General features: G+C 42.2%; 1 protein-coding gene across 3 annotated transcripts in view; it reads left to right on the top strand.

Moving 5' to 3' along the window:
- Positions 1 to 21,438, top strand: part of Dclre1c (DNA cross-link repair 1C) — a 43,174-nt gene that overhangs the window by 17,386 nt on the left and 4,350 nt on the right. For all 3 annotated transcript variants that reach the window (XM_075970479.1, XM_075970478.1, XM_075970480.1), the window contains exons 10-14: positions 10,215 to 10,351; positions 10,868 to 10,922; positions 13,694 to 13,782; positions 16,621 to 16,715; positions 18,500 to 19,363. In XM_075970479.1, the coding sequence (XP_075826594.1) occupies positions 10,215 to 10,351; positions 10,868 to 10,922; positions 13,694 to 13,782; positions 16,621 to 16,715; positions 18,500 to 19,363 (1,240 nt within the window). The remainder of the gene's footprint in view (positions 1 to 10,214; positions 10,352 to 10,867; positions 10,923 to 13,693; positions 13,783 to 16,620; positions 16,716 to 18,499; positions 19,364 to 21,438) is intronic.

The following is a 21,438-nucleotide window of genomic DNA, read 5'->3' as shown; positions in this document are numbered from 1 at the left end:
TCTCCCCCTTCCTCTCCAGTCCAAAGAGCAGTCAGAGTTCCCTGCCCTGTGGTAAGTCCTAGGTCCTCCCCCCTCCATCTATATCTAGGAAGGTGAACATCCAAACTGGCTAGGCTCCCACAAAGCCAGCACATTACGTAGGATCAAAACCCCGTGCCATTGTCCTTGGCTTCTCATCAGCCCTCATTGTTCGCATGTTCAGAGAGTCCAGTTAATCCCATGCTTTTTCGGTAACAGTCCAGCTGGCCTTGGTGAGCTCCCAATAGATCAGCTCCACTGTCTCAGTGGGTGGACGCAACCCTCGTGGTCCCGACTTCTTTGCTCATGTTCTCCCTCCTTCTGTTCCTCATTGGGACCTTGGGAGCTCAGTCCAGTGTTCCAGTGTGGGTCTCTGTCTCTATCTCCATCCATCACCAGATGAAGGTTCTATGATGATATGCAAGATATTCGTCAGTATTGCTATAGGATAGGGTCATTTCAGGTTCTCTATCCTCAGCTGCCCAAGGAACTAACTGGGGACCTCGGCTTGGGCACCTGGGAGCCACTCTAGGTTCAAGTCTCTTCCAACCCTAAGGTGGCTCCCTTAACTAAGAATTGTGGTTCCGTGCTCCCCGTCCAACCTTCCTTTATCGCAATCCTCCTTTTTCCCCAAGTTCCCCCCATGCTCCCCTTCTCCCTTTTCTCTCCCCATCTCCCCTTACCCCCATCCCACCCCACCCCCAAGATCCCAATTTTCTCCCCGGCAATTTTGTCTACTTCCCATAGCCAAGAGGATAACTATATGTTTTTCCTTTGGTTCACCTTCTTTTTTTTTTTATAAAATATTTATTTATTATGTATACAATATTCTGTCTGTGTATATGCCTGTAGGCCAGAAGAGAGCGCCAGACTCCATTACAAATGGTTGTGAGCCACCATGTGGTTGCTGGGAATTGAACTCAGGACCTTTGGAAGAGCAGTCCATGCTCTTAACCTCTGAGCCATCTCTCCAGCCCTTGGTTCACCTTCTTACTTAGCTTCTTTAGGATCACCAACTGTAGACTCCGTGACCCTTATTTATGGCTAGAAACCAATTATGAGTGAGTACATCCCATATTCATCTTTTTTGGTCTGGGTTACCTCACTCAGGATAGTGTTTTCTATTTCCATCCATTTGCATGCAAAATTCGAGAAGTCATTGTTTTTTACCGCAGCGTAGTACTCTAATGTGTAGATATTCCACACTTTCTTCATCCATTCTTCCATTGAAGGGCATCTAGGTTGTTTCCAGGTTCTGGCTATTACAAATAATACTGCTATGAACATAGTTGAACAAATGCTCTTGTCATATGATAGGGCATCTCTTGGGTATATTCCCAGGAGTGGTATTGCTGGGTCCAGGGGTAGGTTGATTCCGAATTTCCTGAGAAACCGAAACACTGATTTCCAAAGTGGTTGCACAAGATTGCATTCCCACCAGCAATGGATGAGGGTACCCCTTCCTCCACAGCCTCTTCAGCAAAGGCTATCATTGGAGTTTTTTATTTTAGCCATTCTGACAGGTGTAAGATGATATCTCAAAGTTGTTTTGATTTGCATTTCCCTGATCGCTAAGGAGGTTGAGCATGACCTTAAGTGTCTTTTGGCCATTTGAACTTCCTCTGCTGAGAATTCTCTGTTCAGTTCAGTGCCCCATTTTTTAATTGGGTTAATTAGCATTTTAAAGTCTAGTTTCCTGAGTTCTCTATATATTTTGGAGATCAGACCTTTGTCTGTTGCGGGGTTGGTGAAGATCTTCTCCCAGTCAGTAGGTTGCCTTTTTGTCTTGGTGACAGTGTCCTTTGCTTTACAGAAGCTTCTCAGTTTTAGTAGGTCCCATTTATTCAATGTTGCCCTTAATGTCTGTGCTGTTGGGGTTACACATAGGAAGCGATCTCCTGTGCCCATCTGTTGTAGGGTACTTCCCACTTTCTCTTCTATCAGGTTCAATGTGTTCTGACTGATAGTGAGGTCTTTAATCCATTTGGACTTGAGTTTTGTGCATGGTGATAGATATGGGTCTATTTTCAGTCTTCTACAGGTTGACATCCAGGTATGCCAGCACCATTTGTTGAAGATGCTTTCTTTCTTCCATTGTATACTTTTGGCTCCTTTATCAAAAATGAGGTGTTCATAGGTTTGTGGGTTAAAATTCGGGTCTTCTATACGATTCCATTGGTCAACTTCTGTTTTTATGCCAGTACCACACTGTTTTCATCACTGTAGCTCTGTAATAGAGTTTGAAGTCAGGGATGGTAATGCTTCCAGAAGATCCTTTATTGTATAGGATTGTTTTGGCTATCCTGGGTTTTTTGTTTTTCCATATAAAGTTGATTATTGTCCTCTCAAGATCTGTGAAGAATTTTGATGGGACCTTGATGGGGATTGCATTGAATCTATAAATTGCCTTTGGTAGAATTGCCATTTTTACTATGTTGATCCTTCCAATCCAAGAGCAAGGGAGGTCCTTCCATTTTCTGGTATACTCCTCAGTTTCTTTCTTCAATGCCTTAAAGTTCTTGTCAAATAGATCTTTCATATCCTTGGTTAGAGTTACCCCAAGATATTTTATGCTGTTTGTGGCTATCGTGAAAGGTGAAGCTTCTCTGATTTCCCTCTCTGCTTCCATATCCTTTGTGTATAAGAGGGCGACTGATTTTTTGGAGTTGATCTTGTATCCTGCCACATTACTAAAGCTGTTTATCAGCTGTAAAAGTTCTTTGGTGGAGTTTTGGGGGTCGCTTATGTACACTATCATATCATCTGCAAATAACGAAAGTTTCACTTCTTTCTTTCCAATTCAAATCCCCTTGATCCCCTTCTGTTGTCTTATTGCTATTGCTAGAACTTCAAGCACTATATTGAAGAGGTATGGCGAGAGTGGACAGCCTTGTCGTGTTCCTGAGTTTAGTGGGATGGCTTTGAGTTTCTCTCCATTTAATTTGATGTTAGCTATCGGCTTGCTGTATATAGCTTTTATTATATTTAGGTATGACCCTTGTATCCCTAATCTCTCCAATACTTTTATCATAAAGGGATGTTGAATTTTGTCAAATGCTTTTTCAGCATCTAATGAAATGATCATATGGTTTTTTTCTTTCAGTTTATTTATATGATGGATTACATTGATAGATTTTTGTATGTTGAACCAGCCCTGCATCCCTGGGATGAAGCCTACTTGATCATAATGGATAATTTTTCTAATGTGTTCTTGGATTCGGTTTGCCAGTATTTTGTTGAGGATTTTTGCATCGATGTTCATGAGTGAGATTGGTCTATAATTCTCTTTCTTGGTTGAGTCTTTGTGCGGTTTTGGTATCAGAGTAACTGTAGCTTCATAAAAGGAATTTAGCAATGCCTCTTCTGTTTCTATATTGTGAAATACATTAAGGAGTATAGGTATTAGGTCTTATTGGAAGTTCTGGTAGAATTCCGCATTGAAACCATCTGGTCCTGGGCTTTTTTTGGTAGGGAGGTTTTTGATAACCTCTTCTAATTCTTCGCGACTAACAGGTCTATTTAGATTGTTCACCTGGTCTTGGTTTAACTTTGGTATATGGTATTTGCCTAAAGTGTCCATTTCCTTTACATTTTCCAGTTGTGGTATATAGGCTTTTGTAGTAGGATCTAATGATTCTCTGAATTTCCTCTGTGTCTGTGGTTATGTCCCCCTTTTCATTTCTGGTCTTATTAATTTGCAAATTCTCTCTCTGCCGTTTGATTAGTTTGGATAGGGGTTTGTCAATCTTGTTGATTTTCTCCAGGAATCAGCTTTTTGTTTCATTGATGGTTTGGATTGTTTTCTGTGTTTCTATTTTGTTGATTGCAGCCCTCAGTTTGATTATTTCCAATCTTCTACTCCTCCTAGGTGAGTCTGCTTCTTTTTTTTCTAGAGCTTTCAGGTGGGCTGTTAAGTCTCCAATGTGAGCTTTCTCTGTTTTCCTTAAGTGGGCACTTAGTGCTATGAACTTTCCTCTTAGGACTGCGTTCATAGTGTCCCATAAGTTTGAGTATGTTGTTTCTTTATTTGCATTGAATTCCAGGAAGACTTTAATTTCTTTCTTTATTTCTTCCTTAATCCAGGTATGGTTCAGTAGTTGACTGTTCAGTTTCCATGAATTTGTAGGCTTTCTGGGGGTAGCATTGTTGTTGAATTCTAACTTTAATCCATGGTGATCTGATAAGACACAGGTGGTTACTAATATTTTTTTGTAACTGTGGATTGTAGTAGTAGGAGCGGCGGGGCTGCGTCCCCAACACCCCAGCCGCCTGCACGGCTAGCTTATGCCCCGAAATAACAACACACAAACTGTATTCATTTAATCACTGCTTGGCCCATTCTGCTCTAGCCCTTACTGGCTACTTCTGATATCCCAATCAACCCATCTCTAATAATTTGTGTAGCTCCGGTCTTACCGGGAAAGATTCAGCATGTCTGACCTGGCGGCTTGCTTCATCGCGCGTGTGTCTGCTCGGGAGAGCGGAGCATAGCCTCTCTTCTGAGTCGTCTGCTCCCGAGAGGAGAGCTGTGGAGTCTGAGCTCACTTCCTCTTCCTTCCAGCGTTCTGTTCTGTTTACTCCTCCCACCTATCTTCTAACCAATGAGGGCCAAACAGTTTCTTTTTATTTAACCAATGACCTTCCTCCATCATTTCCCCTTTTTTGGTTTAAACAAAAAAAAAGGCTTTAACATAGCAAAATTACATATAACAAAACAGTTATCAAGTAAAAGTTACAATAATCTTTATCATAACTAAGGAAAACTATAACTATAACTAACTATTCTTAACTCCATCAAAGACTCCAGAAAGATACAATACTACCTAAGCAAACAATAAAAAGGCAACTTTTAAAACTCTAGAAATGACAGAGACATCTCGCTGCCTGGACAGTCACCCAAAGTTCTTTTGTACCGTTGGGGCATCCATCTTCAGCCTTCAGGCCCATAGTATCCAGCAGACATTTTCATCAAGCAGGAAATTCCAAAGACAGTTCAGTCACTTTCTGATGTGTCCTGCAGAATGTCTCGCAGACTCTTTCATGAGTCAGGACCCCTGAAAAGACCATCTCACCTTTAGGCAAGTTCAGCAGTCCTCTCTCTGCGGGTTCTCTATGTCCAGTTTATGCAATAGTCCAGGCAAGAACAGTTTCTTGCCCAAATGGCTATCAAACTCCAGAAGGATCCTCTTTAATGCCCATCTTCTTCTTGAAGTAGATTGGTGCTGCCAGGAGCAGAGTGTCTCATTGTCATGAAAAGTCCTAAGTTATTGAAACATTAAAGGCCATATTCTATAATCTTTGAAAAATATGAAGAATGCCTATCTAAAATATATCTACGCACATCTAGAAAATATTAACTAACATGACTACAAACTTGACTATTATTTATGATTATCCATCAACAACCTATATTTCCTAATTATACATTACATTTTAATAATGAACTACACAATCACAATACCTTAATATCAATATCAAAAAAAAAAAAATTATATATATATATATATATATAAAACAAAATTGACCTTAAAATCCACACCAATGCAAATTATTCATACCTATATCTGTGGTCGATTTTTGAGAAGGTTCCATGAGCTGCAGAGAAGAAGGTATATTCCTTCCTATTTGGGTGGAATGTTTTATAGATGTCTGTTAAGTCCATTTGATTCATTACCTCCATTAATTCTCTTATTTCTCTGTTAGGTTTCTGTCTGATTGACCCGTCCATTGGTGAGAGAGGAGTGTTGAAGTCTCCTACTATTAGTGTGTGCGGTTTGATGGCTGCCTTGAGTTTTAGCAATGTTTCTTTTATGTACGTGGGTGCTTTTATATTAGGGGCATAGATGTTCAGGATTGAGACTTCATCCTGATGAACTGTTCCTGTTATGAGTATAAAATGCCCCTCTCCATCTCTTCTGATTGATTTAAGTTTGAAGTCAACTTTGTTAGAGATTAGTATGGCCACACCTGCTTGTTTCTTAGGTCCATTTGCTTGATAAGCCTTTTCCCAGCCCTTTACTCTGAGTAGATGCCTGTCTTTGTGGTTGAGGTGTGTTTCTTGTAAACAGCAGAATGTTGGATCCTGTTTTCGTATCCAATCTCTTAGCCTGTGCCTTTTTATAGGTGAGTTGAGTCCATTGACATTAAGTGATATTAATGACCAGTGGTTGTTAACTCCGGTCATTTTTTTTAGTCGTAGAGTTTGTGTGTTTCCCTTCTTTGATTTGTGTTGGTGAAGGGTCTCTAGATGTCTGAGTTATTGTGGTCATTGTTGGACTCCTTGGTTAGTGATTTTCCTTCTATTACTTTCTGTAAGGCTGGATTTGTGGCTGCGTATTGTGTAAATTTGTTTTTATCCTGGAAAATTTTATTTTCTCCATTTATAGTGAACGAAAGCTTGGCTGGGTATATTAATCTGGGCTTGCATCCATGGTCTCTCAGTTTCTGCAGTACATCTATCCAGGACCTTCTGGCTTTCATGGTTTCCATGGAGAAGTCAGGTGTAAGTCTGATAGGTTTACCTTTATAAGTAATTTGGCCTTTTTCCTTTGCAGCTCTTAATATTCTTTCCTTATTCTGTATGCTTTGTGTTTTGATAATTATATGGCGAGGGGATGTTTTTTTTGATCCAGCCTATTCGGTGTTCTGTATGCTTCTTGAACCTTCATAAGTATATCTTTCTTTAGGTTGGGAAAGTTTTCTTCTATAATTTTATTAAATATATTTTCTGGACCATTGAACTGCACTTCTTCTTCTTCTACTCCTATTATTATTAGGTTTGGTCTTTTTATTGTGTCCCATATTTCCTGAATGTTTTGTGATGAGAGTTTGTTGGACTTGCTGTTTTCTTTGATCATAGTGTTTATTTTCTCTATGGTATCTTTAGAATCTGAGATTCTTTCTTCTAACTCTTGTATTCTGTTGGTTATGCTTGTTTTTGTAGACTCTGTTTGTTTACTTAAATTCTCCATGTCCAGCTGGCCCTCTGTTTGTGTTTTCTTCTTTGCCTCCATTTCAGTTTTCAAGTCTTGAACTGTTTCCATTATCTGTTTGATTGTTTTTCCTTGGTTTTCTAGGGTATCATTCACTGATTTATTCAATTCTTCAATCTTTGTTATATTTCTCATCCATTTCTATAAGGGCATTTTTTACATGCTGTTTAAGGGCGGCGTCAATCACTTTCACGAAGTCAATCTTTTCTACTTCTTTTTGATTAAGGTGTTCATGTCCTCCCGTTGTGAGGTCACTGGTTTCTGGTGGCTTCATGTTGCTTTTCAGCTTGTTGGGCGAATTCTTGCCTTGGCGTCTGCCCATCTCTTCTTCCAAATGCTCCCTTATGGATCTTCTTTTACCGGATCAGGTCTCCTTGCCTACCCAACGCTGGCTCTCCCCAATGTTGGCTCTCCTGGCGCCAAGAGATCAGGCCTCCGTGCTGGTTGGGCAGCTCTCAAACAAAGCGCCTACCCTGCTTGGTGCAGGCAGGCCATAGAAACAAAGGAACTCCCACCCGCTTGGGTGCCCCGAGGATTCGGACCCAGTGCCCAGACAGGCTGGGCTGGGTGATGTTATGTGCCGAAAGAGGGCGGTGGTGCCGAAGTGGGGAGGGTTCTGGATGGAAGCTGGGTGGGCTAGAAAGAAGGAGGCAGTATGCAGGGAGTAGAGGCCCTGCAGAGAGCCCAAGAAGGATAGGGGGCCAAGGAACCTCTGAGCTCCCCGTCCCAGGCTGGCGCTGCGCCGCGGGGCCAGAAACTCACCCCAACGCTGGCTCTCCTGGCGTGCTGGTTGGGCAGCTCGCAAACAAAAGCACCTACCCTGCTTGGTGCAGGCAGGCCATAGAAGCAAAGGAACTCCCACCCGCTTGGGTGCCCCGAGGATTCGGACCCAGTGCCCAGACAGGCTGGGCTGGGTGTGTGTTATGTACCGAAAGAGGGCGGTGGGGCCGAAGTGGGGAGGGTTCTGGATGGAAGCTGGGTGGGATAGGAAGAAAGAGGCGGTATGCAGGGAGTAGAGGCCCTGCAGAGAGCCCAAGAAGGATAGGGGGCCAAGGAACCTCTGAGCTCCCTGTCCCAGGCTGGCGCTGCGCCACCGGGCCAGAAACTCACCCCAACGCTGGCTCTCCTGGCGCCGAGAGATCAGCCACAGTTTTTCTTTGTACCTCTACTGTGAACCCTTGAGTTACCAGCCTTCCATTTTGAGTTTGCCTTTGACGTTTGTTTTCCTTTGATAATACATCTTTTCCCTGCACTTCCTTATATCTATATATTTTTAAAAAATAAATCTTTATTTATCTATTTATTATATACACAGTGGTCTGTCTGTGTGTATGCTTTGATGCCAGAAGAGGGCACCAGATCTCATTATAGATGGATGTGAGCCACCATGTGGTTGCTGGGAATTGAACTCAGGACCCCTGGAAGAAAAGCCAGTGTTCTTAACCTCTGAGCCATCTCTCCAACCCTATACAATATATTTTTAGTTACATTTGCTCTTCATATTCTCTGTTCCCCCTCCCCCTGATTTCCATCCTTTTCCCAACTAATGTTTTTTTTTTTTTTTTTTTTTTTTTTTGAGACAGGGTTTCTCTGTGTAACACCCCTAGCTGTCCTGGAACTAACTTTTATAGATCAGGCTGATCTTGAACTCACAGTTCATCCATCTGCTTCTGCCTCCGAGTGCTGGGATTAAAGCATGCGCCACCACTGCCCAGCTTCAACTACTGTCTTTGACATTTAATTAAGACAACTGAGTCAGGTGGTGGTGGCACTTTAATCTCAGCACTCGGGAGTCAGAGGCAGATGGATTTTTGTGAATTTGAGGCCAGCCTAGTTTACAGAGTGAGTTCCAGGACTGACTCTATAGCTACTGAGAAACTGTCTTAAAAAAAAAAAAAAAAAAAAAAAAAAAGGACAATTGAATTAGTTACCTTCAAATACAATTATGTGCCTGATCACAATTTTCCCCTAAAATTTGAGCTCTCTGAGCATAGAACCCTCAGCAACATGCATATATATGTAGACCACTGTTGCAGAACATAATAGCACTGCTCCATGTGCCCAAACCCTTAAGAACTATGCATGAAAATACGTTTTCTCATCAACAACATGTAATGTTCTAATAGAAGCCTTTACAAGAGAACTGCACATTAACTCCACGCCTAGGAGTTCTTACTGCTCTTTCAGAGGACCTGAATTTGGTTCCCAGCTCACAACTGCCTATAAATCCAACTCCAGGGATCTAATGCCCTCTTTTGGCTTCCTTGGACACCCCATATATATATGTACACATACACACACACACACACATATATACACACACATGCACACCCACATACAGACAAATAAAAAGAATTTTTTTTCAGTAAGAAAGCTGCATGTTAGAAACTATTCCTGGCGATAGGTAGCCACACAGTCTAACTCATGACTATAACTGGCGATAGGTAGGCTACATAGTCTAACTCTTGTCATTTATTTAATCATACGCAGCTACCCATCCAGTAGACTCTTGGATGGCGAAAAGAATGTAATAATAAACCGGGAGGTCTCCCGTTATGCCCGGATTCGGGCTGTTGTAGCATGGACTAGGCTCAAACTTGCCATCTTCCTGCTTGTTTCCCCAGCCATCATATGCCACCTCCACAGCCCAAAGAGTAGCTTGCTTTTGATTTTCGTGAGAGTCTTCACTGTAGATAGGGCTAGGCTGCTGGAGTCCAGGCTGGGCTCAAACTCATGATCTTCCAGCCATGTGGCACCTCACTAAGCCAGGGAGTCCTCTTTGTAAGTACAAACCTACTTTCCAGCATTATTGGAGCACCCAGGTTATTTATTCTAAAATAACTTGTTTCGGGCTGGAGAGATGGCTCAGAGGTTAAGAGCACTGACTGCTCTTCCAGAGGTCCTGAGTTCAAGTCCCAGCAACCACATGATGGCTCACAACCATCTATGAGATCTGGTGCCCTCTTCTGGCCTGCAGGTGTACATGCAGGCATAACACCGTATACATACATAATAAATAAAATAAAATAAAAAAGAGAATTATTTAAAAAAAAATAAATAAAATAACTTGTTTCCTTCCTTGCATCTGCAGTTTCTTCATATCCAAAAACTCACCTGCAATTGCTTTTGAATGCCAGTCTACAATAGCCTTGTTGAAAATAGTAGCTAGGATTTAAAACAAATGTGTTTCTGTTTTGTTTTCAGGCAGAGGAGTATTTTCAATGGAATAAGTTACCCTGTGGGATTACTTCCAAAAACAAAACTGCGCTCCATACCATCAGCATCAAACCATCCACCATGTGGTTCGGAGAGAGAACCAGAAAAACCAACGTGATAGTGAGGTAAGGGACCGATGGCCTGGTCTTCAGAAACCCAGAGGGGAAGTATTGTGTTTAATGAAGTTTAAACTCAGATCAGCATGAGCCCAGGGAGAGGATGTTACAATTGTAAGAACTATGTTTTTCATTTAAACATTATTTAAAACGAAGGGATGTTGCTTTCAAACTATGGCAGTACATTTGCTGATATATCCAGGGACTTCCTCTGTGAGAGACAAGATGGTTGAACTGTGAAGGCATCTGAGGGCTTTGCAATACAGACAGGTATTGGAAAGAATAGAAGCACCGGTACAGTAGAGGCAGCTCCACAAACGGCCCCAATACCTTAGCAACGCCTCCTTGATTTGGGCTATTTAGAATGTCTACAGAAGGTTTCCGTGTCTGAAGAAGTTGCCTCCTGTCCCAAGAAGCAGTTCCTCACATCCACGTGGCTTCACACCCAAACAGCCTAAGTGGGGTTCAACCCTATAGTACCACTTAGTTTTGCTAAGTGTCCTTTTGTGTTCTGTTTTTTCCTAGGACAGGAGAGAGCTCATACAGAGCATGCTTTTCTTTTCACTCCTCCTACAGTGAGGTAAGAGGATCCATCAGCTCCTACTGCTGACTGCAGCCTTTGGGGTTGGTCACCACGGGGCAGGGTATATGTCTGTGGGGTGTACATATATGTGTGCATGCGTGTGGGAAGGGGCGAGTGTAGATGTGTATCTGGGTGGAGGCCAGAAGGCAGCTTCAGGTGTCGTCCTCAGGAAGGCCATCATACTCTTCCACACCAGGTCTCTCATCAGCATGGAGTTCAGCAGTTAGGCTGGCTGGCCGTTGGCAGGGGCCCTCCTGTGCTTTCCTGGCACTGGGATTACCAGTGTGCGCCACTATACCGAGCATTGTTACATGGTTCTGGGCATCAAACTCAGATCCTCATACATGCAAGGTGGGCACTTTAGGGGCAAGTAATGGTTTTTGTGTGCATGCCTCCCTAAAGGTATAAAAAAAGTTGTTTGTGCAAAGTTCCTAAAGAATAGGTGTCCTTTAGTTTAGAGTAGCCATTTTCATAGTTACTGGAAATCCCTGGGGCTCTGTGTCCTCATTTGGTCCTTTGCGTTAGAGTTAGATGCTCATTGCTTTGTGCCCTGGCCATCCATTTTGGAAAGAGGGGATCCAAGTCTTTGTACTATCATTACCAACTCTGTCCTGCATAATGGCAGCGGATATTTCACTGGGTACCTGGTACTGGCCAGCGAGTACTGGCACTAGCATTTCACAGGTGTTATCTTCTTTATACGGTAGATGAAGAATCTGAGCCTTAAACTTACTGAGATCACAGCTCACCAATATCTAATAAGTGAGATTTGCCTGGTAGAACTCTTAAGGAGAATTCTGTTTTATATTCTGAAGAGGCAAAAAAAAAATATCAACATACTGTGAATGTTTTAAACTGTAATTGTTTCGAATTGGTATGAAAGGACTTTGTATGTGCAGTCTTTTGAGTCATACACACACAAAGGGCCTGGAACACTTCCTCCGAGCTGTGTGTCTCAGAGTACATGCAGCCTGCAGTGGCTAGCAGCTTTGCTCAGGACACCTTCTGCTTCGGTCTTGTGTGTGCTCCCTGTCCACATCCACCTGTGTGTGAACAGCGTTCAGACACCTTAACATCCAGTGTTTCAGACTTTGTGGTAAGGTATAACTGGAGGTTTCTTGTCCCGCCTGGTCCCGCAGCCACTTTTACAATAATCACTCAGAGACTTAATATTAGTTACATACTGTTTGGCTTGTTAACTCAGGCTTATTATTAACTAGCTCTTAAAACTTAAAATAACCCGTTTCTATTAGTTTACATTTTACCACAAAGCTTGTGGCTTGTCATCTCACAGCTTGCTTCCCTGGTGGCTGCTGGCGTCTCTCAGACTCTGCCCTCTTTCCCCCTCTATCTCTGCTTGGATTTCCCACCTAGCACTATTCTGCCCTGTCATAGGCCAAAGCAGCTTCTTTATTAACCAATAGTAATAAAACATATTCACAGCACACAAAGGGGCATCCCACATCAGTAAGGGGTCCTCTCTCTGGCACTAGAGAAATGTGCACAGAAGCAGGTTGTCCTAAGTTGTCTACTAGGAGAGACCTGCAGGCCCTGGGCCACCGGAGATCACTACTGGACCCAGTCATACTGGACTCCTTGAGTGCTATTGCATTCAGGCTTGACTGCATTGCTCACTTTAGTAACTGCAAACTAAGATGTAATGGGCAGAAGAGTTTGGTGTCTTCAAAGGTGGTAGCCACTGCGTGGTATTTGATTCCATAAGAATAGGCATTAGAGCAAATCGAGTGATCTCCAAGATGCAGTTGCCCTGGTAATGACTATTTATACGCGGAAAAAGGTACAAGACCTTCTTTTCTTGTATCTATTATGGTCAATATTCAGCTGTATTCTAACTCACATGGAAGAGGGTTTGCCAAATGTGTAGGCAACTGGCCTTGGACTAAAAAATGAATGTCGAATTTTACAAAGGCACCATTTTTAGATTCCATTAATTAGGAACTCAAGCTCTTTCTGTGGAGCAGAAACCTGAACAAAGTTCAACTGTGCAAGTTCCCAGACTCCCACGTAGCGCAGCACAGGGAGCGTTTAGGGGAATGAGGCCAAGGCATTGCCAGTGCGTGTGTCTTGTTTGGCAGGTCCCTCGGTGGTCCCCATGTGCAGCCAGCACTGAAGCAGGGTCACAAGGAAGCTCTGCTGCCCTTTCCTATACCTCTCTTTTCTGACACCCTCAGTTTTCTTTTTTTAATTAATATTTTAGTTAGCATACAAAATAATGAATTTTATCATAACATTTTCATACAAATATATCTTCATACTTTGTTCATTTTTGCCCACCATTACCCTCCCTTGTCCCTCCTCTCCCTCTCACTGGTCTCCTTCCTCTCCTGAAACAGTCCCCCATCTGTTTCCATTATGTATTGTTAGACCTAGTTTCCACAAATGAGAGAAAACAGACTAGACTATCTCTTTCTCTCCTGATAGTCCCTGTCCCATAGTTACTCTCCCGCTTTCCTATCATGTATCTGTACATGCACCATGTATGTGTGTATCCACATGATACAAAATGCGCTATTTGCCTGAGTTGGCTTATTTTGCCTAACACAATGATCTCTAGTTTTTATCCATTTTTCTGCAAATGACATAGTTTGTTCCTTATGGCTGGACACAACTCCATTGTGTCTGTATGTCCCCTCTTCATTTATTTCCATGGAGAGGCCTCTCAACTGGTCTGTATACTAGGAACTGGGAATAGAGTGGCACCTCAATTTCCCATCAGAGATAGCTGATGCATTTTATATTCCTTCTAGATTAAAGATTTTTTGAGCTACATCTGTCCAGTGAATGCATATCCAAACGTCATTCCAGTAGGCCTCACCGTGGATAAGGTCATGGACGTGTGAGTAGCTTCTGTTTGTGGGTCTTTCTTGTGTGCTATTGGTTGCTATTGGTGGCTCTGGCTGGGAGGCATGGGAGTGCTATGCTTGAAAATCTGCCTGAGACTGATGAACACATACAGCACCGAGCTTTGAGAGACAAGTGGGAAACAGGCTCCAGGCTATGGAGCAGTCTAGGCGGTGAGCCACCACTGCCCAGGGTTTTCAAAGGAACAGGTACCTGAGAGAAGGGGAATAGAAACTGAGGTGGAGGTCTTTGAAGTGTAGGGATTCAATGTGTCTAGGAGCTTGATATGCCATAGGCACCACAGGCGTATGTTAACGGAAGAGCCAGGGTCCTTGTGCCAGAGACAAGGACAATGCTTCCTTTTAGCAGGTACAGGCTACTTTCTCAAGTCTCGAAGAGGATGCTGGGTTTTGTCCAAATGCCAGACTTTGGGAAAAAAGATTTCTTGGGACCAGACAGGTGGGAGGCTGTCAAGGACAAAAATCACCAGGGAAGCACGAGGAATAAGAGCTAGACTGAGCCAGAGCTCAGTCCCGCAAATGGGAAAGAAAGATACATGTTCTGACGGCGGGAGGAGTGGAAGTGGAAGTTACTGGTGGCCAATTTTGTTTATGCTTTATTAGAAGCCCACATGTAATTAAACATTTTCTTTTGTATTCATTTTCCAACTGTAACATCTTCACTCCAAAGCAATGATTCTTTGATTATTTAATTTCATTTTACATTCCATCCACAGTTCCCCTCCACCCTCCTCCCAACGAGTATGGGCTCCCATAGGAAGTCAACAAAAGGTCTGGCACTTTAAGTTGGGGCATCCCACCATAGGAAATGGGCTCCAGTAGGCTAACTCATACACCAGGGATAGATCCCGATCCTACCGCCAGGTGCCCTACAGACAGTCAAGCTTCACCACTGTCTCCCACATGTGGGGGGCCTAGTTCAGTCCCATGGAGACTCCACAGCTGTCAGTCTAGAGTTCCTGAATTTCCACAAACTTGGTTCAGCTGCCTCTATAGATGTCTCCATCATGATCTTGACCTCCCTAGCTCATATATTCTCTTCCCTCTCTCCAATTGGATTCCTGGTGCTTGGTTGTGGATCTCTGCATCTGGTTCCATCAGTTGCTGGATGAAGGCTCTATGATGATAGTTGGGGTATTCACCAATCTGATTACAGGGGAAGGCCAGTTTGGGCTCTCTCTCCACTGTTGCCAGGAGACTTAGCTGTGGTCATCCTTGTGGATTCTGGGGAATTTCTCTAACCCCATAGTGGTTCCCTCTATCAAGATCTCTCTTTCACTGCTCTCCCTACCCACTTTGACCATCATTCCCTCATGTTCTCATTTCCCATCCCCTCCCCTTTACCCTCCTTGTCCCCAGTTTACCCAGGAAATCTCAACTAACTCCCCTTCCCTGGAAGATCCATGTGTTCCTCTTAGGGTCTTCCTTGTTACCTAGCTTCTGTGGACCTGTGGATTGTAGTCTGGTTTTCCTTTGCTTTACATATAATATCTACTTATGAGTGGCCAATTCTTTTTTATTGTTTTTATTGAGCTGTACATTTTTCTCCACTCCTTTCCCTTCCTCCTCTCTCCCTCTACCCTCCCTGAGTGGCCAATTCTTAAGATGTGAACTGGTAAGCTGGAGAGATGGCTGAGTGATTAAGAGCTCTCCAGAGGCCCTGAGTGTGGTTCCCAGCACCCACATCCAAAGCTGCACAACTAGCTCTAATTCCAGCTCCAGCGGACCCAATGCCCTTTCTAACCTCCATGGAACATATTCACCTCAAACGTGATGGACACATGAATACAGAAATAAAAACACAATCTTTTTAGAGTGACCTAGTGCAGGGACTAGATTATCTTGGTATAAGGTTATTTGTGCCAGCTGACACCATTTTTAGTAGACTAAAAATGTTAGTTAAAAGCCAGAAAGCATGGTAGTGTCAAGAAAGCAACATGCTGGCTAGTAAGGCAAGAGTTAAGAACTTAATCCGGATCACTGAGATTTAAGATTGTCTTATAGATTTAAATGGGAATATACTTAGAATCATTTGGAGTGCTTGTTATCCTATCTTGTACTCCTAGCTTGCATTTCTATTGGGCAATCTGTTGTGGGTAGGTAGGTGGAGAGTGACCTTCACTTGGTAAAAGTTACCCAAAGAGAATGCATGAAATGGCTACAGAGAGAAGCAGTAACAGCAGATTCTGGAGGTGCCACATGGTACTGAGCCAGGGAATATCACAGACATGAGAACATAGATGACAAATAGAAGTCTGGCTGTAGTCAGGTTGGGAGCTTCATGGCTGCCACCATCTGCTGTGTTGGCTCTGATCCTCAAGGCTTCGAGCAAGCTGGCAGAAGGAAAGTAGGTAGTGTAGCCCTCAGTGAGGGTGGACCCCCTGCAGATCTTATTTCTGTGACCTGGCTTTCAGCTTGTGACTCTGGAATCAGATCAACTTTGTGGGATCCTTGCAAGAGGTAAATAAATGCCATTAAACGGAGAAGAAGCACCTCTCCTAGACTCTCCGGATGCTAGGTTTCAATGGGTGACTTATCTTGTCTTGGGATAGAGCTCATTAAGAGCAAAGATTCAAGTTTGGCTTTAATCTGTTAAGACGGTTCCCGCTGTACATGATTGGTATCTACTAACGTTGTATGTAAGTGCTTCCACTGGCCACTTCATTAAGTTGTAGACCTTTATTAAACATTGCCTTTATCTCCCACAAATGCTCACTTGGTCGCCCTATGGCTTTGTTCTAATCTCTCTAAGTGATGTTTATGCTTCAGCAACTTTCCCAAAAGGAAAAGTCAAATATTCTGATTTATATCAGTTTAAAGCCTCTGTGCCGATCTTCCCGAAGTGCCGAACCAAAGTACAAACCACTTGGAAAACTGAAGAGAACCAGAACAATCTATGTAGACTCAGGTAAGAATGGTTCTAGTCTTCCCAAATGCACCTGTGACAGGAGGGCTGTGTTGTCACCCCAGAGAATTTTTGCTAGGATGCTGAAGAGACTTAGCTTCCTTTGGTTCTGATCAGACAGAGCAGGGGTACTACACAAATAGTTCTTCTCCACTCATTCTACTTTCTTATACTGCTATTTTGTTTTGTAATTAAGAACATAGATAAGATCTGACTAGAAATGAGAACTTCAAATTCTGAGCAAAGCCTTGTTGGCTTATAGCAGCCACACTTGGTGGTTACGACTTCAGATTTGCATCCTTTGGTGAAGTGCCAGAAGTGAATTCTCACTGGAGAAGGATTCTGTGTATTGAACACTTCTACAGGGCAAGTCCTCATCTTCTACACGCTACAACTAGACATGTAAACAAACTTCCAAGTGGTGTCAGTCTGACTTTGCCAAAGAGAACACTGGAATTTAGACAATTTAGAAAGTCCCCTGAAGTCTAGCAGGAAGTGATAGGGCTAGGATTTGAACTCAGGTCTGTTTTCCATTTTAGCTTCCATATTTCTACTCATTTAGAATCTAATTTTAAATTACTTTTGAGATTTTATGTATATATATGAGTTTTGCTCTTAGGTATATCTGTGCACATGTGTAGCTGGTGCCCTCCAAAGTCAGAAGGCATTGGCCTTGGAACTAAAGGATGATTTATTTTATAAGCAATATGCATATTTTAGTCCATGCATGTCACTGGTTTTATTGAGTGGGTTTTAAAATATGATCATCACTTTCCCTCCTTTTCCTTCCTCCAGCCCTTTCCACATCCCCCTTCAAGTTAATAACCTTTTATTATTATGCATACACACATGTATTATGTATATGCACAGAGAAACATGTGCTGGTTTTTGTTGTTTGTATATATGGTATCAGGGCTGATAACAATGCATTGATGACTCATAAGGGGGCTCATCCCTGGAGAAGCTAATTCTCCCAGCAGTCATTAGTTGCCTGTAGTCACGTTGTCTAGGGGTGTAACCCTGGAAAATTGCACCCTTTCACATTAATGTGTCAATTGATATTGTCATTATTCAACTTTCACAGGAGACTTCTTGGTATTTTGACTTATTTCCAGTCTGTCGCCTCTTCCACAGTATTCCCTCAGCCATAGAGGCGGGAGCTATGATGTACATTATCCATTGATTTCTGCATTGCGTCCAGTTGTGGTTTTCTGTGATGGCCTCCATTTTCTGAAAGAGAGGCTTATTTGCTCAGGGGTGGTAGCTACCCTTTTCAGGAAAGGTGGCTCACAAAGACAGCTCAAGGGCAGAAGGCGTAGAATTAGATTTGGGGGCTTATAGATCATTTTCTGTAAGTTTGCTGACCAAGCCTTTGTATCCCTTAGTTCTTAAAATGTTCCATGGATAGTCCACACACAGGAGAATTAAATCAGCATCCACGATAGTTGGCTCACAACTGCCTCTAACTCCAGCTTCAGGGATCTAACACTGCTGATGTTTTCAGGCACGTCATTCATGGGCACATACTCAAACAGATACACATACATATAACTGAAAACAAAATCCTTTAAGAAAAAAAAGGTCACCCTGTGAGTCAAGTGGTCCCACAAGTGTGAGAAGTACTGACCTATATTCTCAACAGATGGCAGCCTTTTATTACCTCTTTGCAGACTGGCACCTGTGTTTATACCATTCCAAGATTTGAAACAGGTAAATGGTACAGCTCCAACTCTCACTGAGGAGTCTCATTCCCTTGTTCCCTACATGCCTGTTTTTGTTTTTTTCAGAGGAGGAAGATGATCTCTTTGATGACCCTCTACCAATACCGTTAAGGCACAAAGTTCCATACCAGCTAACTCTTCATCCTGAGGTATTTCCAGTGAAGGCATTGCCACAAGACCAGCCTGAACTGAAACAAAGCCCTGGGTGCTACAAAGCAGACAGTATGCAGAAGGTTTCTCTGGCCAACTTCATAGACTGTGAAGAATCTAACAGTGACACTGAAGAAGAGTTAGAAACCCCGCCTTCACTGCAGGGAGGTCTGGACCCTGCAACAGTCCCCCAGCAAAATGCTGATGCAGACACACCACAGTGGGAAGTGTTCTTCAAAAGAAAAGATGATGTCACAGATGAATGTTTGGAAAATTTACCTTCCTCCATAGAGACGAGGGAATCTCAGTCACCAAGGCTCCTCACTGACTCTGATGGAGAATCCACTCACATCTCTTCCCAGAATTCATCTCAGTCAACACACATAACAGATCAAGGAAGTCAAGGCTGGGACAGTCAGGGTGATACTGTTTTGTTATCGTCCCAAGAGAGAAGGGCTGGGGATAGCACATCTTTGAACAGAGATGCCTACACACCAAAAAGCAGAGAGAATATTTCCGCCTCTCAAATGGAACAGAATGCACATGGTCCACAGGATTCTTACTGTGATTCGAAAAGCAGAGATGAAGTAAATGGAGGTCCTCACATTGGAGAACCAGATACTGTGAGTGGCAAGAAATCCCCACCTGAGGAGAAAACATTACTAACCAGCACACAGGCGGATTCACAGAGCTCCTCTGATTTTGAAATCCCCTCAACTCCAGAGGCTGAGCTTCCTAAACCAGAGCATTTACAGTATTTATATGGAAAACTGGCAACAGGTGAGAGTATAGTTGTTGAGAAAAGAAAATGCTCACTCTTAGATATTTAAGAATTAAAACCCTAATTTTGATGCTGCAACACAATGTCATACACAAATTTCTGGGCCACACTCATAGCTGTGGATGTATATGGCCTACAGGTTAGACACACTTGTTAGAGCAACCACTAAAAAACCTACACAAAGCGATACATTGGTATAATAATGGATCAGAATGGAATACTAAAGTATGCTCAAATGACAGGGTCAAAACCAGTGTTGCATGAGATTGTAGAACTAAATCTAAACACATTAATCCTCACAATAAATGCAAATGATGTAAAGAGATTCATAAAAACACAGACTCAGGGAAAAATATAAGTCAACTATGCTGTTTACAGAAAGCGCAATTCAAGTGATGTAAAGTTAAAAGTAAAAGGACAATGTAAGTATGAAGCCAGAGAGACTATAATAAGAGCAGATACTGTCCTAGACAAATTGTCTAACTCACCAAGACAATGGAATGATAGAGCTCTTGCCTAGCATGTATGAAGTCCTAGGTTTAATCACCAGTACTGCCCTCCAGAAAAGAGACTAGATAATACACAAATATAAAAATTTTAACATGCTTCTCTTAGAGAAAATGGTATATATACATTAAATCAGTATACAAAATACAAAAACTGACCACCACCAGATAACTAGATCTGATAAAACTTTTACTTCACAGCAGAATACATCTCTTCAAGTATGTGCAGACCATTCTACCAAGATACACTGTATCCTAAATCATGACAAGCAGTCTAGAAGAAAAGGCGGCCCTATTAAAGTAAACTGATAGCACAGAGGCAGGGCTGGAGAGATGGCTCAGCAAAACACTTGCTATTTCCAACACTTACATGGTGGCTCAAAATTGTCTGTAACTCTATCCTGGAGGACCCAGGCACACATGTGGTGTGTGTACATACAGGCAGGCAAAGCACACATAAAATAAAAATCTTATAAATCACCAGTGAGCTAGGCAAGGCTGTGTTCTCACTGTTCTGGAGGCTGAGACAGGAGGTCAAGCCTGGGCAACTTCTCAAGAACTGTTTTAGTAAATACAAAGGCCACCAATACCATGATACAACTGAAACTACAACAATTACAATGTAAAGGAAAATGCTTAGAATGGCTAACATATATATGCTCTGTGAATTGTGAAATTGCCTTAAAGTACAATGCTTTTGTATTGATGTATATGAATTTAATAAATCTTTATAAACATCTTCATAAGCACTTTACTATGCTGACATTTTACAAGTCAAAAAAAAAGATATATATAGGCATACCACTTAAAATAAGCTTAAATGGAGTCTCACAATGTGCAGATTAAACTGAATGTCACAGATCATCACTGTGCTACATGGCAATTAGATCAGGAATTACTAGTCCCAACCTAGTGGGTATATGACTTAGAATATATGTATATATAACTATGCATTTGAATATATTCACTAATACTTTAATTTTATTTTTGTTTTGTTTTTTAACTGAGCCATAAATCTCAGCCCAAGATTTGGGCTGATCCAAAGTAAGCATTCAAAACATGCCACCATTGTTCTGAATGTATGTCTAATATTTTATAACTGTAATGTTCATGTTTTAGGTCTTAAGCCTGGTACAAACACTGGCTGAAGGAGTTAGAGAGCTAAGAACAAAAGAGTAGATTTAGATCAATCTACATGATCAGTTTTTACAGGTTATGTTTTGAATACAGAGTAACAATAGGAAACATTCATATATGGTGTTTATTTTGTGATAAAAACCACTTTACAAAGCTTTAATCTGTGAAGCCACACTTTGAGGTAGACATGAGACTAAGGCACACAGATTAGTTCACAAAGCTAGTAAGCAATAAAGCCAGGACTCACACACGAGCAACGGGGGCTTCCAGTGTCAGGGCTCTTGAGCACTCTATGATGCTGTATGATGAGACCTCATTACCAACAGCATCAAAACAAAAGTGTGGTGCTGACTTCATTTTCAAAGGTTATATAGTATCGAAGGTTAAAGAGCTTTAAAGTGCCAAGATACATCAAGAAATCTAGTGGCTAG

Source organism: Microtus pennsylvanicus, chromosome 4, assembly GCF_037038515.1.
Source record: "Microtus pennsylvanicus isolate mMicPen1 chromosome 4, mMicPen1.hap1, whole genome shotgun sequence".
NCBI lineage: Eukaryota > Metazoa > Chordata > Mammalia > Rodentia > Cricetidae > Microtus > Microtus pennsylvanicus.
The sequence above is the reverse complement of the archived record's forward strand: the minus strand, read 5'-3'. Positions and strand labels throughout refer to the sequence as shown.